We start from the raw sequence: 20,364 nt of genomic DNA on the forward strand, positions 1-20,364 counted from the left end.
TCTTCTCTTTCTTACTCTTGTTAACACTTAAATAAAAAATAAATAAATAAAGAGGGAACAGGCTCCAGACAGGCAAAAAGGTCTGGCTACAAGGTAATAACATCATTTGGTATTTTTTGTAATTCTATTTAAGTTATTTTATTTATTTATTTACTTTGAGATAAGGTCTGGATCTGTCACCCAGGCTGGAGTACGATGGCACAATCTTAGTTCACTACAGCCTCCACCTCCAGGGCTCAAGTCATCCTCTCATCACAGCCTCCAGAGCTGCTGGGACTACAGGTGTGCAACCCCATGTCAGGCTACTTTTTTTTGTATCTTTTGGTAGTGATGGTCTCATTATGTTGCCCGGACTGATCTCAAACTCCCAAGCGATTAACCCACTTCAGCCTCCCAAATTGCTGGGATTACAGGGGTGAGGCACCATGCCCAGCCTATTTATACTGACTTATATTTATGGAAGGTGATACTGGTTTTTCCTTTTATAGTATGATATAAAAATCTTACTTTTAAATGAATTGATTTATCTGTTTAGGAGAGTAATTAGGTAGAAAATATTGGCCAGGTGCTGTGGCTCACGCTCTAATCCCAGCCAGCACTTTGGGGGCCGAGCACATGGATTACTTGAGTCCGGGAATCTGAGATCAGCCTTGGCAACGTGGCAAAACTCCATCGCTACAAAAAATACGAAAATTAGCCTGCACAGTAGCATGCACGTGTAGTTCCAGCTACTTGGGAGGCTGAGGCAAGAGGATCACTTGAGCCCGGGATGCAGAGGTTGCAGTGAACCGAGATCACACCATTGCACTCCAGCCTGGGCGACAGAACAAGACCCTGTCTCAAAAAAAAAAAGAGAGAGAGAGAGAAGATATTAATTACTGCCACTGGGATGCATTGTGAAAAAAAAAATGAAAAAGTAAAAAAAAATGGCTGGGCGCGGTGGCTCAACCTGTAATGCCAGCACTTTGGGAGGCCGAGGCGGGTGGATCACCTGAGGTTGGGAGTTTGACCCAGCCTGACCAACATGGAGAAACCCCGTCTCTACTAAAAATACAAAAAATTAGCCAGGCGTGGTGGTGCATGCCTGTAATCCCAGCTACTCGGGAGGCTGAGGCAGGAGAAATGCTTGAACCTGGGAGGCAGAGGTTGCAGTGAGCCAAGATCAGGCCATGGCACTTCAGCCTGGGCAACAAGAGCGAAACTCCATTTCAAAAAAAAAAAAATTAATAAGTAACAGGTGGTATGCAGATATTACAAAACTATGAGAATGGCATGCAAATAACTAGAGTTTGGCAAAAAATTGAACAAGAAAAATTCTGTCAATCCAAGAAAAGAAGGAAACAAAATAAAGTAGAAAAATTAATTACAAACAAATCAAAAATCACAATAAAAGTAAGCTGGGGTAAATCCTTTTGTCTTAGTCCATTCCAGCTGCTATAACAGAATGCCAGAGACTGGGCGGCTCATAAACAAATTGATTCGTCACAGTTCTGGAGGCTGGGAAGTCCAAAATGAAGGCACTGGCAAATCCCGTGCCTGCTTCCCAGACTGCATCTTTTTGCTGTGACTTCACTTGGCGGAATGGGCAAGGGATTTCTCTGGGGTCTCTTTCTAAGGGCACTAATCTTATTCATTAGAGTTTCACCCTGTATCACCTTGGGAATTTGGATTTCAACATATGGATTTGGGGGACATAAAAATTGAGCCCATTGTACTACCCTCGAAAAGAAAAACATTTTTCCCCTTAAAAAAAAATCCAGCTATGAACTACCTAGAGAACTACATGCCCCTGACATGGGGACTATTACAATTCAAGGTGAGATTTGGGTGGGGACACAGAACCAAACCGTATCAGATGGTTCTTTAATAAAGATCAATAAAATGGTCAAACCTTTAACAAATTTCAGTAAGAAAAAGGGAAAGAAGACACATCTTTTTAAAAAAATTAATGAAAAAGGTTTCATTACTACAGAAATAAAGGACTTTAAAATTGTAAAAAAAAAAAAACACAAAACTATAGAGCATAGCTTTATGCTAATAAATTTGAAATCAGTGTTTAGATGAAATGGATTATTTTCTAGGAAGACATAAGTTACAAAAAAGACTCAAAAAGAGATAAAAGATCAATTTTTTTTTACAGTTGAATAGCTCCACTTAAATATAACCAGACAAAATTCTTTATGATTGAATTTTATCAAGCTTCAGGGAACAGATAATGTTTTCACTGAAGAAGGCATTAGCTAAAAAAATAAAATCATAATAATCTGGTTTGTTTTATTTGTATTTTTAGGTTTCAGAGCATAAAAAGATGGAAAGCTTCCAATTCATGCTGTCAAGCTAGCAGAACTCTGACAGCAATACCACAAAGCAGCACCAAAAAATAAACCTATAGGTTAATCTCACTTGTGGAATATATAAATACAAAGTGGAAGTCGAGGCTGGCTGTGGTGGCATGTGCCTATAATCCCAGCACATTATAGGTGGGAGGATTGCTTGAGCCCAGGAGTTCAAGACCAGCCTGGGCAACACAGTGAGCTCCCCTGTCTCAAAGAAAAATTTAAAAAATTTAAAAATCCATGGTGTTGATCTTATGTTTACCCAAGAATGCCACAAGAGAACACAAAATAAGGGAGAGATGAGATATAAAAAGGAAAAAAAGAAAAATGAAAACTAATAAAAAGGAAGCAGAGGCAGTACAGAGCGAGATGGCCAAATAGAAGCCTCCACTGACAGTTACCCCTGCCACCCAGGAACGCTAGGTTTGACAACTATCTATACAAAAACGCACCTTCATAAGAACCAAAAATCAGGTAAGCAATCGCAGTACCTGGTTTAACTTCGTATTGCTGAAAAGGCACTGAAGAGGGTAGGAAAGACGGTTTTGAATTGCTGACGACACCCCTCCTCCATTCCCTGGCAGCAGCCACATGGCACAGGGTGGGACTCTGAGCAGCTGTGGGAGGGAGGGCATGGTGCCTGTGACTGTGCATGGAACCTGGTGCTGCCGTCACGGTGGAAAGCAAAACCGGGTTGAACTCGGGTGATGCCCACCCGTGGAGGGGGCATTGAGACCAGCCCCAGCCAGAGGAGAACCGCCCAGCCCAGGGGTGGGACCCGAGTCCCAGCAAGCCTCACCATCACGGCTACACTGCTCTGGGATCCTAAATATACTTGAAAAGGGGGTCTAGGCCATGAGGACTACAACCCTTAGGCAAGTCCTGGTCCTGGTGCCTGTGGCCTTGGGGGACTTGGGACCTGGTGAGACACAGCCGGGGTGGTTAAGGGAGTGCTTGTGTCACCCACCCCCAGCCGCAGGCAGTGCAGCCTCTGAAGAGACGGCCCCTTCTTCTGTCTGTTTGAGGAGAGGGAAGAGCACAGAGGACTCTGTCTTGCATCTTGGACACCAGCTCAGCCACAGGAGAACAGGGCAATGGGCAGAGTCACGAGGCCCCTCTCCTGGATGACATTTCTAGACACACCTTGGGCCGGAAGGGAACGCGCTGCCTTGTAGGGAGGACCCAGTCCCGGCAGGATTCATCGTCTACTGACGAAAGAGCCCCTGGGCCCTGAATCACCAGCAGTGATTCGCAGGGGTGCACCATGGGCCTTGGGCGAGACTCTGAGATGTGCTGGCTTCGAAGACATGGTAGTGGCTATGGCGAGAGACTCCTGCTTGAGAAAAGCAGAGGAAAAAGTAAAAGAGGACTCTGTCTTACACCTTAGGTGCCACCTCAACTACTGTAGGGTAGAGCACCAAGAGGCTCTTAGAGTCCCCAGTTCAGGCCTTGACGCTAATTTTTTTGAAATGGAGTCTCACTCTGTCGCCCAGGCTGGAGTGCAGTGGCATGATCTTGGCTCACTGCAACCTCCACCTCTGGGGTTCAAGCGATTCTCCTGCCTCAGCCTCCAAGTAGCTGGCATTACAGGCACCTGCCACGATGCCTGGCTAATGTTTGTATTTTTAGTAGAGACAGGGTTTCACCATGTTAGCCAGGTTGGTCTCAAACTTGTGACCTCAGGTCATCCACCCCCCTCAGCCTCCCAAAGTGCTGGGATTATAGGTGTGAGCCACCGCCCCCGGCCCAAGGCTTTGACGCTTGGATGGTATTTCTGGTCCTGCTCTGGGCAAGAGAGTAGCCCACTCCCCTGAAGAGTAAGTCCCAGGCCTGGCAGCATTCACCACAAGCCGACTGAAGAGTCCTTGGGCCTTTAGGTGAACATCAGTCGTAGCCTGGCAGCACTCTCCATGGGCCTGTGGTAGTCATGGCCATGAGCAGAGGCCCCTCTGCATGTGGAAAGCAGATGGAAGAGTAGGAAGGACTTTGTCTTGTGGCTTGAAGGCCAGCTTAGCTGCAGGAGCTTAGAGCACAAGGTAGACTTCTAAGGTTTTTGACTCCAGCCCTTGGCTCCCAGACAGCATCTCTGGACCCGCCCAGAGCCTGGGGGGACTCGCCACTCTGAAGGGAAGGACACAAGCCTGGCTGACTTTGCCACCTGCTGATTGTAGAGTCCTAGGGCCTTGAGCAAACATAGGCGGTAGCCAGGTAGTGGTTACAGCAGGCCTTAGGTGAGACCAGGTGCTGTGCTGGCTTCAGGTCTGACCCAGCACAGTTGCAGTGGTGGTGGTCACCAGGGGGCTTGTGTCACCCCATTCTCAGCTCCAGGCAGCTCAGCAAAGAGTGAGAGATTCTGGGAGAAAGTAAGGAAAAAGAACAAGCGTCTCTCCCTGGCAATCCAGAAAATTCTTCTGGATCTTATCTAAGACCACCAAGGTGATACCTCTACAAGTCTGCATGAACCACAGAATTATGGGCTTGGAGTGTTCCCTAATGAGGTACGGCTTAGATCACAACACTCAAGTCCCTTCATATACCTAGAAAGCCTTCACAAGGATGAGTACAAATAAACTCAGACTGCAAGGACTACAATAAATACGTAACTCTTCAATGCCCAAACACTGATGAACATCCAGAAGCATCAAGACCATCCAGGAAAACATGACCTCATCAAACAAATGAAATAAGGCACCAGGGACTAATCCTGGAGAAACAAAGCTATGTGACGTTTCAGACAGAGAATTCGAAATAGCCATTTTGAGGAAACTCAAAGAAAATCAAGATAACACAGAGAAAGAATTCAGAAAGCTATCAGATAAATTTAACAGAGATTGAAATAATTAAAAAGAAGCAGAAATTCTTGAGTTGAAAAATGCAATTGACATACTTAAGAAGGCATCAGAGTCTTAAGAGCAGAAGTGATCAAGCAGAAGAATTTGTGAGCTTGAAGATAGGCTATTTGAAAATACACAGGGAGGACAAAAGAAAAAATGATAAAAGAAATGGAAAGATATTCTATGTTAATGGATTGGAAGAATCAATATTGTTAAAATGTACATTACTACCCAAAGCAATCCACAGATTCAATGCACTCCTTATCAAAATACCAATGACATTCTCCACAGCAATAGAAAATCCTAAAATTGATATGGAACCACAAGAGACCCAGAATAGCCAAAACTATCCTGAGTAAAAATAAACTGGAAGAATCACATTACCTGATTTCAAATTATACTGTAGAGCTATAGTAACCAAAACAGCATGGCACTGGAATAAAAATAGACACATAGACCAATGGAACAGAATAGAGAACCCGGAGGCAAATCAATAAATCTATAGTGAATTCACTTTTGACAAAGATACCAAGAACAAACACTGGGGAAAGGATAGTCCTTCCAATGAATGGTGCTGGGAAAACTGGATATCCATATGCAGAAGAATGAAACTAGACAGTTATCTCTCACCATTTACAAAAATTAAATCAAAATTGATTAAAGATTTAAATTTAAGACCTCAAACTGGCCGGGCGCAGTGGCTCACGCCTGTAATCCCAGCACTTTGGGAGGCCGAGATAGGTGGATCACAAGGTCAGGAGATCGAGACCATCCTGGCTAACACAGTGAAACCCCGTCTCTACTAAAAATACAAAAAATTAGCCGGGCGTGGTAGCGGGCGCCTGTAGTCCCAGCCACTCGGGAGGCTGAGGCAGGAGAATGGCGTGAACCCAGGAGGCGGAGCTTGCAGTGAGCTGAATCGCGCCACTGCACTCCAGCCTGGCTGACAGAGCAAAGACTCCGTCTCAGGAAAAAAAAAAAAAAAAAAAAAAACCCTCAAACTATGAAACTACTAAAAGAAAATGCTGGGGAAACTCTTTAGGACATTGGACTGGGCGAAGATTTCTTGAGTAATACCCCACAAACACAGGCAACCAAAGCAAAAATGAACAAATGGATCATATCAAGTTAAAAAGCTTCTGCACAGGCCAGGTGCAGTGGCTCATGCCTGTAATCCTAGCACTATGGGAAGCTGAGGCGGGTGGATCACTTGAGGCCAGGACTTCAAGGCCAGCCTGGCCAACATGGTGAAACTCCACCTCTACTAAAATAACAAAAATTAGCTGGGCATGGCAGTGCACTCCTGTAGTCCCAGCTACTCGGGAGGCTGCGGCACGAGAATTGCTTGAACCCAGGAGGTGGAGGTTGCAGTCAGCCGAGATTGTGCCACTACACTCCAGCTTGGGCGACAGAGCAAGACTCTGTCAAAAAAAGAAAGAAAATAAAAAGCTTCTGCATAGCAAACAAGACAATCAACAAAGTGAAAAGACAACCTACAGAACTGGAGAAAATAATTGCAAACTACCTATATGACAAGGGCTTAATAAACAGAATATATAAGGAGCTCAAACAAGTCTATAGGAAAAAATCTAATAATGTGAAAAATGGGCCAAAAGGACCGAGTGTAATCACTCACACCTATAATCCCAGCACTTTGGGAGGCCTAGGCTAGAGGATGGATTGCTTGAGCTCAGGAGTTCAAGGCCAGCCTGGGCAACATAGTGAGACCTCATCCCACTCTCTCTCTCTATATATATATGTATTTTAAAAGGGCCAAAGATCGGAATAGATATTTCTCAAAAGAAGACATACAAACATCAAACAGACATATAAAAAGGTGCTCAACATCACTAATCATCAGAGAAATGCAAATCAAAACTATGAGACATCATCTCACCCCAGTTAAAATGGCGTATATCTAAAAGACAGACAATAACAAATGCTGGGAAGGATGTGAGAAAAAGGAATCCTTGTACGGTGTGGGTTGGTGGAAACGTAAATTAGCACAACCACTATGGAGAACAGTTTGGAGGATCTTCAAAAAACTAAAAATAGAGCTACCATATGATCCAGCAATTCCACTGCGAGGTATATACCCAAAAGAAAGGAAGTTAGATGTTGAAGAGATGTCTGCACTCCTATGTTTATTGCAGCACTGTTCACAATAGCCAAGGTTTAGAAGCAATGTAAGTGTCTACCAACAGATGAATGGATAAAGAAAAGGTGGAGTCAGGTGCGGTGGCTCACGCCTGTAATCCCAACACTTTGGGAGGCCAAGGCAGGTGGATCACTTGGGGTCAGAAGTTCGAGACCAGCCTGACCAACATGGAGAAACCCTGTCTCTACTAAAATACAAAAAGTAGCCGGGTGTAGTGGTGGGTGCCTGTAATCCCAGCTACTCAGGAGGCTGAGACAGGAGAATTGCTTGAACCTGGGAGGCAGAGGTTGCAGTGAGCCGAGATCGTGGACAACAGAACAAGGCTCCCTCTCAAAAAGGAATAAATAAATAAATAAATAACTTAAAAAGGTGGGACATATAAACAATGGCGTACTATTCAGCCCAGAACGAGATTGTGTCATTTGCAATAATATAGATGGAACTGAGGTCATTGCATTAAGTGAAATAAGCCAGGCACGGAAAGACAAACTTCACATGTTCTTCTTTGTGAGAGCTAAAAATTAAAACAATTGAACTCATGGAGATCGAGAGTGGAAGGGTGGTTACCAGAAGCTGGGAAGGTAGTGGGGGATGGGGAGGATGTGGAGATGATTAATGTGTACAAAAAAGTAGAAAGAATGAATAAGACCCAGTATTTGGTAGCAAAACAGGGTGACCATAGTCAATGCTTTAATTGTAAATTTAAAAAGAACCAAACGAGTATAATTAGATCATTTGTAACACAAAGGATAAAGACTGACGGTGATGGATACCCCATTTCCCCTGATGTGACTCCGACGCATTGCACGCCTGCATCAAAGTACGTCATGCACTCCATAAGTGTATACACCTACTATGTACCCACAAAAATTAAAAATTAAAAAAAAGTTTAAAATACAAAAAAATTTTTTAAGTCTATAAATCAGTTTTTTAACAGTCTATTAAAGGAATAACAAGCCAGGCACGGTGGCTCACGCCTGCAATCCCAGCACTTTGGGACGCCAAGACAGGTGGATCAGCCGAAGTCAGGAGTTCAAGACCAGCCTGGCCAACATGGAGAAAACCCTGTCTCCACTAAAAAAATACAAAATTACCCGGGCATGGTGGCGCACGCCTGTAATCCCAGCTACTCGGGAGGCTGAGGCAGGAGAATCGCTTGAACTCGGGAGGCAGAGGTTGCACCGAGCCGAGATTGCACCACTGCACTCCAGCCTGGGCGACGAGCAAAACTCCGTCTCAAGAAAAAAAAAAAAAAAAAAGGAACAACACACTATGATCGGGTAAGATTTACCCCAAGAATTTGAAGATGACCCAACATCAACAAATCTAGTAATGTATTTCACTTTATTAACATATTAAAGAAGAGAAAACAATATCATCTCAATTAATGAAAAAAAATCCATCTCAAAATCAAGTACTCATTTTGTTGAGAAAAACAAACTTTTAACAAGAAAAGATACTTCCTGAAGTTGATAAAGCTTGTCTACCAGAAACCTACAGAGTAAACCTCACACTTGGTAATTTAAAGAAAAACTCATTTGTGCCAGTTACAATTTATTGCCTGTCAGCTCCAAATTCACCTTTCTTGGTGGAGGTGGATGCTTGCTAGGAACGTTTTTCTTGCCAGCTAACAAAATGCTAAGCTGCGTCAGTAGAGGGCGCTGGAGGCGCGACAGGAGGGCGCTGCCCCGTTTCCTGTCGCCAGCGGCATGTGCGGGGACACCCGGTGGCACTTGTCCACCCACACGTTGTACGGAGACCACGCAGGAGGATTCCTGCTGGCCAAACGCATTGTGACCTAGTGGGGTTTATCCCAGGAATTTAAGGATGACTCAAATCAGCAACTCTTAATGTATTCTACTCTATTAACATATTAAAGGAGAAAAAATATCTCAATGGACAAAAAAAGTTTTGTTCTTTTTTTTTTCCCCCTAATTGAGTACGCATCCAGATTAGGAAACAAACAAACAAACAAACAGCAAGGTCCACAGTTTCCTGCTTGCCAGCCTTATCCTGCCAGCTAGCTGTGAGCCAGCTCTGGCCCAAGGCAACCCAGCAAACACCGCTGCCATCCAGTGGGCCATGGCCATACCCTCTCCAATGAGGCCTGGATCTTATCCTTGGGAAGGATCCTTCCCCCTCCCGCCCCCACCTTTCCAGTTTATTTCTTTTTTGGATATTGTCCTGGGCCAGCCTCCCTCCCTCTCTCCCTCCCTCCCTCCCTCCCTCCTTCCTTCCTTCCTTCCTTCCTTCCTCCCTCCCTCCCTCCCTCTCTCCCTCTTCTTCTTCTTCTTCTTCTTTTTTTTTTTTTTTGGTAGAGATGAGGTCTCACTATATTTCCCAGATTGGTCTTCAACTCCTGGGTTCAAGCAATCCTCCCACCTTGGCCTCCCACAGTGCTGGGATTACAGGCATGAGCCACCATGCCTGGCCTTAGGATGTTCTTTAGAGTTCTCTTTTATCCCTCTGAGTAGCCAATCCCTTATGAATAGCTCGTGATTCTTTTTGTTGGATTTTATCTGTTAAATTATTGGTATGATTTCTGTCTCCTAAACGGATTACTAATGATAAAGAATTGGTATCAGAAATGGAGTTAAGCGCTCACCTTCTAGTTCACATATTTCTTACTTAGGTATCTAAAGTCCTTGCTAGTTCCTCTTCATCAGATACAATCAGCACAACATCGTTAATGCAGTGAGCGACTATGACGTTTTGTGAAAAGTCCAGGGGGCACCATCTCTGCAGACCAGATTATGGCAGAGAACAGTGCTGGCAGCCCTGATGCGAGACTACGAAGGGGTACTGTTGGCCCTGCAGGTAAAAGCAGACTGCTCCTGGCGGTCTTTCAAATTGGTTTGAAGACAGAGCTTTGGTCAGATTCACGGCTGTATAGCAAGACCCAGGGGCCATTGAAGACTTGCTCCAAGGAAGGTACTGCATTTAAAATAGTAGCTGCAACTGCAGTCACTCTTTACAATAGTCCATAATAACTCTCCAAGATCCACGCCTCTTCTGCGCAGGCCAGACGGCTGAGTTAAATAGGGACGTGGAATCACCACTGCTGCTTCCTTCAGGTCTTCGATGGTGGCGCTAATCTCTGTAGTTCCACCAGGAGTGCAGCACTGCTTCTGGTTTTCTATTTCAGTAGGGAGGGGAAGTTCAAGAAGCTCGTCTTGGTGCTTACTATCATAATGTCCGCAAGTATATCTAGTCCAATAACAGCTTCAGTAACGGAGGAAACAAAGACAGAGAGGGTCCACGGAACAGGTGGACTCACAGTCAGGCTAGTTCAGGCTCCATCTGTCACCTAACCACCATAACTGCCCATTTTGACTAGTGGCCGCAGTGTCACTGTGGGTCCCTGTGGATGAACATCCGTTCAGAGCCAAAGCTTCAGTCATCCCAGTGCACAGTCACTCTGTCAATTACACAGGTCTTCTGAGTAGGAGCTACAGGGAGACTTACAGTAGGTACTTGCAGCAGGGCTGCAGAGTTCATCCTCGGGGGGACATGCCCCCACACCTACACCCCAGTTCATAAAGGGGCTCTGGGGCTGTGAATTGACTCAGTCCTAGGAGCTAGGGGAGCGGCCGTAACTCTCTACTGTGGTGATTCAAATCAGGGTTCTGGCTACCAGACCCGGACTCTTTTTCTGTTATACTTTAGTAGGCAGCCCATCAATTTTGTTCCTAGAGATACCATGATTGATTAGCCATTGCCAAGAATCCCTATGGCCAAAGGCATTCTGATTACCGTTAAGTCTCTGCCCCCCTTTGTGGTAAATGTTCCCACCTTATCTTTGACAATTAAGTGCTCCCAGTTATCCTAAGGCACTTCGGGACCCCATCACCCCACTGATACCAGGAAGCTCATCTCAGTGACAACATCCTTAGGGTCACACCTGCCTACACAGGAAAGCAAGCACAAAGCTTTTAGGGATGCAGATGCTCCCCTCACTATTCTGTTTCTCAATGTCTTAGTAAAGCAGTGTCTTCTGGGCCTTCTCATGGTTATGGATGGGTGTTTGGTGGTAGATGTGCAAGTCACACATGATAAATCCACTGTGACATTCCTGTCTCCCTACGTCTCTGGATTGTCTCCCCCAAATCATAGCAGGGAAGCTCTGGCATCTCCACCTCATCAAATGTAGGCAACTGTTGAATCACCTCTAGCTGCACAAGCTAACCCATGACATCTAGACTCTCAGGTAAGTGCGTCTGTATCAATGAATTAACCAAATGGAATGTTCTAGCCTACCCTGTTGGATCAAACACTCTTAGAATCAATTCAACATGTTTCCCAGGTTTCTTCCAATATTTATTAGCAAAATCTTACCATTCTTTTGGTGTGTAAGTTATTTCCTTTGGAGTGAGTTATCTGAGTTATATGTCCCCCTGTAACATGCTAAGATTTGACCTAGTTACAGATCCAGTGACAACAGGGGTGACTGTGCCGGGTCTGAGGAAAGCGCATCCCTTTCCAAGGCGTCCTCCCAGATGAAGTTATCACAGGACTTTCAGGCAAAGGAAGTGTCCTGAGACCCAGGAGGGTAGAGTACTGCCACTGCCAAGGGAGCGTTGATCTGTCGGTTTCATCCGAATCCGAGCAGGTGTTCCCATTCCAAGTTTCAGGGTCGGTTCTTTCCCTGTGAATGCTCTAACTTGCATATCAGAAACTTGACTGTGACAAACTCACGTGTAATCCTGACTAAAACACCAGAACAATGGTGGTGTGTTAACAACTGACAATAGAGAAAGGGTGCCCCATTATCACTGCTACAGTTAACAAGTACACTGGCTTTCCAGCTATACAATAAGCCATGAAATGAAAATAGACATACAAATAATAAAAAGGAAAATGCAGAATTGTTATTGTTTGCATGCAGTAAGATTTTCCACCTAGGAAATCCAAATGAATCAACTGAAAAACCACTAGAGAGTCTAAGGAATCCACAGCAATACACAAAATAAATAGCCTTTCCAAATACCATCCACTTAGAGACAGAACCAAGGTTTCGTAATGTCACAGCAAAACCTGAAACAACCTAAATGTACTGACAGAATGGTTCACTAAATTTCAGTGTATTCTGACTATGAGATATTATCTATCAGTTGTATTGCTACAGAAAACATTAAAAACAAAGTAAATGTAAAAAGGAAAAAACAGGCTCTGGAACACTATATATAGTATGATCCAATTTACGTAAAAAACAAACACTAGGCCGGGCGCGGTGTCTCACGCCTGTAATCCCAGCACTTTGGGAGGCTAAGGTGGGCAGATCACTTGAGGTCAGGAGTTCTAGACCAGCCTGGCCAACATGGTGAAACCAAAAATACAAAAATTAGCTGGGCATGGTGGCTGGTGCCTATAATCCCAGCTACTCTGGAGGCTGAGGCAGGAGAATCACTTGAACCCAGGAGACGGAGGTTGCAGTGAGCCGAGATCGCACCACTGCACTCCAGCCTGGGCGACAGAGCGAGACTCCTCTTAAAAAACAAAACAAAACAGAAAACCACTGAGAATATGTATGTTTTGAGGTATAAGTATATGAAAAGAAATACATGTGGAAGAAACTTCCCTTCAGAAAGGGGAGTGATTTAAGAGGGCTTTCACTTTCTTTAATTTATACATTTCTGTCTTACATTGTAGCTGGACATGGTGGTGCACAGCTGTGGTCCCAGCTACTCAGAAGACTGAGGTGGGAGGATCACTTGGGCCCAGGAGTTTGAGGCTGCAGTGAGCTATGATGGCACCACTGCACTGAAGGCTGGGAAACAGAGAGACCCTGCCCCTAAAAAATAAAAAATAAAAAAATACGTACTTATGTATTGCTTGTGTTATTGGGCTGAAGATCTGAGAAACTCTGGCGTCATCCCTTCGTGATCCATTTATCCAGCAACTCACTGATAAATATCCAACACCTGCCAGGTGTCTCACACTTGAAACAGGTAACATGATACATAATTCTGAAACTGCAGGGCTACAGAACCCTAATTCTAATAGCCTACCAGATATTTTTTTTCAGTAAAGACCTGCGAGATAGCATCTACAAATTCTCCTTAACCACACATTTGGAATCGTTGACTGAAAACTCATTAGCTTTTCCCAAAAGCAAGCTGTATTATAACTAAGCTGGAAAATTTTCTCTTTGTTCATCCAACAGGGATATTTTGTAAGACTCCAGCTGGGGCTGGGCGCGGTGGCTGGTGCGGTGGCTCACGCCTGTAATCCCAGCACTTTGGGAGGCTGAGGCAGGTGGATCACCTGAGGTCAGGAGTTCTAGACCAGCCTGGCCAACATGGTGAAACCCCGTCTCTACTAAAAATACAAAAATTAGCCAGGCGTGGTGACAGGCACCTGTAGTCCCAGCTACTCGGGAGGCTGAGGCAGGAGAATCGCTTGAACCCAGGAGGTGGAGGTTGCAGTGAGCCGAGATCATGCCACTGCACTCCAGCCTGGATGGTAAAGCAAGACTGCATCTCAAAAAAACCCCCAAAAAACAAAGTAAAGAAAGACTCCAGCTACACTTAGACATACTTCTAACCTTAGATATATTACAGACCCAGCTTGGTTATTAGTATTGAAAATGCTTTTAAAACCACTTCTGTCATATATATTTCACATAAGAAGAAATAAATTGAGTAAACATGGAAAAATGTTATGTTCACTTCTATTAATAAGCAAAACAACCCAAAAAACAAAAAAAAACAAAACAACTCATTAAATTAGCAGACTTTGAAGATATTTAAAATGGCTACTAATGTTGAAGAGACCTTGAAATGACTGCCTGCAACACTGCTAGTGGCAGCACAGATTAGAGAGTCGGCAATGTTTATCAAAAGTCACAAAATACCAGTCTCTGAAATAATCATCTTATGATTGAGATTTACTTTTAGTAAATAGTTGCCATGAAGAAAAATAGTTCTTTGGGCTAAGCTTTAATAAGTGCATTATTTATAATAATAAAACTTTGGAAACAACCTAAATATTAAAAAAAAAATTTGTAACAAACTATGGCACAACCATTCAATAGAACATTAAACAATGATTTTCAATTATTTTATAAAGAAACTGTAATAACATAAAAAAATGAAAAGCAATGAGTCATTTTAAAAATCCTCACTCAACTGGGAATGTTATTTTTATAACGTAAAAAATTAGTAAATCTTTTTTTTTTTTTTTTTTAGAGACAGAGTCTCGCTCTGTCGCCCAGGCGGGAGTGAGTGGTGTGATCTCGGCTCACTGCAAGCTCTGCCTCCCAGGTTCAAACGATTCTTCTGCCTCAGCCTCCCGAATAGCTGGGATTACAGGGCTGTACCACCACGCCCGGCTAATTTTTGTATTTTTAGTAGAGATGGGGTTTCATCATGTTGACCTGGCTGGTCTAGAACTCCTGACCTCAGGTGATCCGCTGGCCTCGGCCTCTCAAAGTGCTGAGATTACAGGCGTGAGCCACCGCACCTGGCCTTTATTTTTCTTTTTTATTTATTGGCCACTATACTAATGGGAAAACATTTTAATATAGTCATAATTAAAAATAATTAATTTTAAAATTATGTCTTTTTTTTGAGGCGGGGTCTTGCTCTGTTGCCCAGCTGGAGTACAGTGGCACAATCTCAGCTCACTGCAGCCTCTGCCTCCCAGGTTCAAGCAATTCTCCCACCTCAGCCTCCTGAGTAGCTGGGATTACAGGTGCACCACCACGCCTGGCTAATTGTTGTATTTTTAATAGAGAGGGGGTTTCACCATGTTGGCCAGGCTGGTCCCGAACTCCTGACCTCAGGTGATCCATCCGCTTCAGACTCCCAAAGTGCTGAGATTACAGGCGTGAGCCACTGTGCCCGGCCCATAAATTTTTAAGTCATAATTTGACTTAATAAATTTTGTCATAAATTAAGTCATAATTTAAAAATTATGAGTATACAGCAATATAGGAATCAAAAAATTTCTTATCTAAGCTCAATGATAAAAGCAGAAAACAAAATTTTACTTGTACTCTCTCAGATTGTAACTATATAAGATATCTATTCAGATGCATAACCCTGAAATAACATGTGAGCTCAAGCTCATTAGGCTGAAAGAATGATGGCTGGTTTTTCTTCAAAATATTTTTTTTGTTTCCTCAGTATGAGCAGAGTACAAAAAAACTCAAAGCACAGAAAAGTTTTGGTGACCCACCTGCTGCTGCTTTCTAAGGAACATTTCAATGTCCATATGAATCCGGGCCTCTTCTTCGGTTTTCATCCTGAGTTTCTGTAAGAACAATAATCAGACATCAGCACGTCTTCCCTGCAGGGCTGTGAATCAGAAGTTCTCAAGATTAGAGGAGCAGCTTGGTCGGCAGCTCAGGTTTCCTTTACCAGCTGGGATGCCGGGAATTCAGTTTCGTGCAATTCCTGTTCACAAACACCGCAGAGACACATGACGCAGCACTGTCTGGACTGTGTTAGTGTCCCTAATGAAAGGAGCGCAATCCCATGAACTGAAAAGAGGTGCCCATTGAAGGAGAGAAACGGTGCTCCAAGGGCACAAGGCTGTGGGGCCTAAAAAAGGGAAATTCCAGAGTGCCAGGAAGACTGTTGTCGTGGCCTTAAGCCACGTTAGTCTCAGAGCAAGGAGTCCTCCCACACACAAATTCCATGGTCTAAGGACGTTTGTTCCTTCTTCCCTCTTCCCATCTGCCTGCTGCTCTGTGTGTGTGTGTGTGTGTGTGTGTATGTGTGTGTGTGTGTGTGTGTGTGTGAGAGAGAGAGAGAGAAGGGAGTCTCCCTATGTTGCCCAGGCTGGCTTCAAACTCAAGGATCCTCCTGCCTCCCCTCCGATTAGCTGGGACTAGTGCCTGGCTTTGCGTATGTGTGTGCAGTGTGTGCAGTGTGTGTGTGTGTGTGTGTGTGCGCGCACGCGCGTGCGCCATTTCGCATTCCCCTCAAAGAAGATCTACCACTTTCTTCCTCCTGATATTTTTCACCATGACTTCTCATTCCCATAAATTCAGGTTTGAATGAAGTTCATCTCTCAAGATGCTGTATTTCTTACTGGAGGAGTGAAAGGTACTGGTTAGATAAAACAAACAGCAGCAAAATCCTGCCATAACTAAGGATCTTGTTTTGCCCTCTCCCTATAATTAGAGAAATGGCGATTGGTTTGATAAAATAAGAAGAAGTGACCGAGGAGAGAAAGTACAGCCAATTTTCAAAGTCATTATGAGGCAGGAGAAGGAGGCTACAGCCCGTTGGAATCTCCGCTTGCGAACATGTGTATCCTCATTTAGGCTTTCATTTTCAGCCGCAAGTGGAGGGGCTGTTGCCGAGAGAGATGGAGGGAAATCTTCATCTCCCTCCTTTGTTAGCTGAGACAGGATCAGGAGTGACAGCTCAAATGCCATCTCCTGGGTTCTTCACTAATGTCCCAGGGATTACCTCAATCTCTTCCAGCAAGAGTTCCTCTGTTCTGTTACACTTTCTCTGGGTCTGGGCAATCTGCAGCTCAGTATTGGTTTTCATGTAGCGATTCTCCAAGTTGGATTTTGCTTTCATCTCTTGCAGTTGGTCCTTGAGGTTAGCAATATATTCATTCTGACTCTGCAATGGAAAGACCAGGTTTCTAAATTGAAAATACATTCTACCTCCATTCAGTTCAGCCAGTGGCTTAAGGTTCCCTTTTATAAGTGTAAATCAATAAGGAACGGGAACTAGTTTTCCGCTATCACACAACGGGAAATTTAGCCAACAATCATGAAGAGAGGAAAGTGAGTAATACAGCAGTTCGAAGAATCAGGGCGAATCAGGGCGGAGATTAGTTCCCAGGCACATTACTGGTGTGTCCATATTTCCCACACAGATTTCTCATTTTGGTAGGAAGAACACTGGTCAAAATGATGAAAAGAACTGACTTCCCACCCAGGCCTCCAGCTGTGTGAACTTGGCCAAGTCAAATCTCCAACTTTTTTATTTTCTATAAAACACACACACACACACACACACACAAACACCCACCCTGACTGAAGTATCTCAGAGATTATTAGGTTTCACTGAGAACACGTGTGAAAACGCTTTCTTTTTGCAGGTCACCAAGTGCTTGGCAATTGCGAGGACTCAATAGTCATTAAGAAAAATATTTATTCAGCACCAGGCACTGAGCTAGGCTCTAGGAAAATCATGGAGATCTAAACAGACATATTCCCTGCCCTCATAGAGCTTGCAGTCTAATAGAAGAGAGGTGGTTAAAAAGAGATAAACATGTGTAAACTTTCAAAAATTGTGCAAAATGATAGAAAAGGAAAGCTTGACAGGCTGTGGGAGGAAATAACAAGGGAAGAGTCCATTCGACTCTGGGAGGCCTGAGAGGGACTCTCTCGGGAAAGGGATGGTTCATTCGAATGTACATTAGAGTCTGGAAGGTCTGAGAGGGACTCTCGGGAAAACCATGGTTCATTCGATGTACATTAGACTCTGGAAGGTCTGAGAGAGACTCTTGGGAAAGCGATGGTTCATTCGAGGTACATTAGACTCTGGAAGGTCTGAGAGGGACTCTCTCAAGGAAGCGATGGTTCATTCAATACCTGAAGGATACGTAAGCCCACCACATGAAAAATAGGCTTGGCCAGGCACCAGGACTCATGCCTGTAATCCCAGCACTTTGGGAGGCTGAGGCAGGGGCATCACCTTAGGTCAGTAGTTTGAGACCAGCTTGGCCAACATGGTGAAACCCCGTCTCTACTAAAAATATGAAAAATAGCTGGGCATGCTGGCGTGTGCCTGTAATCCCAGCTACTCAGGAGGCTGAGGTAGAAGAATCGCTTGAACCCGGGAGGTGGGGGTTGAAGTGAGCTGAGATCGCGCCACTGCACTCCAGACAAGAAGACAGCAAGAGCCTCAAAAAAAAAAAAAAAAAAAAAGAAAAGAAAAATAAAAAGAAAAAAGGAAAAAAGAATAGAAAAATAGGGTTAAGGGAACTCTAAAAAAAAAAAATAAGAAAAAGTATATGCCCAAATCCTGAAGCCATCAAGACCTGGATACATTCCAGGAACGGAAAGAAAACTCCGGAGGCTCTAGCCTAGTGAGGGTTGAGGGGACGACAGGATGAGGCTGGAGGTAGGTAAGGGCACCACACAGGACCTCGGAGGCCTGACTGAGAAATTCAGGTTTTATTCCAACTGTGGTGGGAATCCTTGGAAAGCTTTCAGTCAGGGAGGTCACATTTGTTTGAAAAGAACTGTTTGGGAGAATCATTGTGTGAGTGAGTCCACAGGGAGGCGCCCTGACAGCACAGCAAACAAGCACACAGCCAGCAGCAAAAGTGCTTCCACCGAGATCCGCCCTCCTCTAGACGTCAACCGCCTTTCTTCTCTTTTTTTACTTTGTTTGAGACGGAGTCTTGCTCTGTTGCCCAGGCTGGAGTGCAGTGGCGTGATCTCGGCTCACTGCAACCTCCGCCTCCCGGATACAAGCGATTCTCTGCCTCAACCTTCTAAGTAGCTGGGATTACAGGCATGCGCCACCTCGCCCGGCTAATTTTGTATTTTTAGTAGAGACGGGGTTTCTCTATGTTGGTCAGGATGGTCTTGATCTCCTGACTTCAGGTGATCCACCTGCCTTGGCCTCCCAAAGTGCTTGGATTACAAACGTGAGCCACCATGCCCGGCCTCCAACCGCCTTTCATCTTAACCATTAAGTAGGGTAGAATTAGTTCTTTTTTATTAACAATTTTTTTTTTTCAGAGACAGGGTCTCCCTCTGTCACTCAGGCTGGAGTGTAGTGGCTTGATCACAACTCACTATAACCTCCAATTCCTGGGCTCGAGCGATCTTCCCGAGTAGCTAGTACTGCAGGTGCATGTCACTACGCCTGGCTAACTTTTTACTATTTCTAGAGATGGGGTCTCAGGGGGTCTCACTCTGTTGCGCAGGTTGGTCTCAAACTCTTGGCTTCAAGGGATCCTCCTGCCTTGGCTTCCTAAAGTGCTGGGATCACAGACATGAGCCACTGTGCCCGGCTTTTGTTGTTGTTGTTGTTGTTGTTGTTTCTGAGACAGTCTTGTTCTGTCACTCAGGCTGAAGTGCAGTGGCATCATCATGGCTCACTGTAACTTTGACATCCCAGGCTCAAGAAATCCTCCTGCCTCAGCCTACAGAGTAGTTGGGACTACAAGTGCATGACGTCACACTCAGCTTATTATTATTATTGTAGAAACAGAGTCTCACTATGTCGCCCAGGCTGGCCTTGAAACCCTGGGCTCAAAGGATCCTCCCACCTCAGCCTCCCAAAGTGCGAGGATTACAGGCAGGAGCCACTGCTGCACCCAGCCTCCTTTTTTTTCTTAAGGTAGGGTCTACTGTGTCCCCCAGGCTGTAATGCAGTGTCACCATCACAGCTCACTGTAGTCTTGAACTCCCAGACTCAAGCAATCCCCTCTCTTCAGCCTCCCAAGTACCTAGGGAATTAATTCTAAGTAACTATTCAAAGAAAAAACAAAGTGGTAATTGGACAAATCCTCTGTTAAGGAAAGCAAGCAGAGGCAGGGGTGTCCAATCTTTTGACTTCCCTGAGCCGCATTGGAAGAAGAAGAATTGTGTTGGGCCACACACAAAACACACCAAAAATAGCTGATGAGCTGAAACAAAAAACAAACAAACCAACCAACCACACACACACACACACACACAAATCTCTCATAATGTTTTAAGAAAGTTTACGAATTTGTGTTGGGCCCCAGTCAAAGCCATCCTGGGCCGCGTGCGGCCTGCGGGCTGCAGGTTGGACAAGCTTGACTTAAAGTATCATTAGGCCCCAACCCGGTGGGGTGGCTCATGCCTATAGTTCCAGTGCTTTGGGAAACCAAGGCCGGAGGATCACTTGAACCCAGGAGTTCAAGACCAGCCTGGGTAACACAGCAAAAACTGTCTCTACAAAAAAATGAAAAAATTAGCTGGGCCTGGTGGCACACGCCTGTGGTCCCAGCTAGTAGGGAGACTGCAGTGGTAGAATCCCTTGAGCCCGAGGCCGAGGCTGTAGTGAGCCACACTCATGCACTTTAG

The 20,364-nt window shown here is 44.6% G+C and overlaps 1 protein-coding gene across 2 annotated transcripts in view; it reads right to left on the minus strand.

The window, feature by feature from the left end:
- The window catches only part of IQCG (IQ motif containing G), a 68,121-nt gene that overhangs the window by 6,336 nt on the left and 41,421 nt on the right, over nucleotides 1–20,364 (minus strand). Inside the window, exons 7-8 of one of the 2 annotated variants that reach the window (XM_025377730.1) lie at nucleotides 16,748–16,909; nucleotides 15,507–15,581 (exon numbers count right to left, since the gene is read on the minus strand). In XM_025377730.1, coding sequence (XP_025233515.1) covers nucleotides 15,507–15,581; nucleotides 16,748–16,909 — 237 coding nt within the window. Of the gene's footprint in view, nucleotides 1–15,506; nucleotides 15,582–16,588; nucleotides 16,910–20,364 lie in introns of those variants that run through there. The other variant, XM_025377731.1, reaches the window with a different exon arrangement.

The sequence above is a fragment of the Theropithecus gelada genome, chromosome 2, assembly GCF_003255815.1.
Source record: "Theropithecus gelada isolate Dixy chromosome 2, Tgel_1.0, whole genome shotgun sequence".
In the NCBI taxonomy this organism is placed as follows: Eukaryota; Metazoa; Chordata; class Mammalia; order Primates; family Cercopithecidae; genus Theropithecus; species Theropithecus gelada.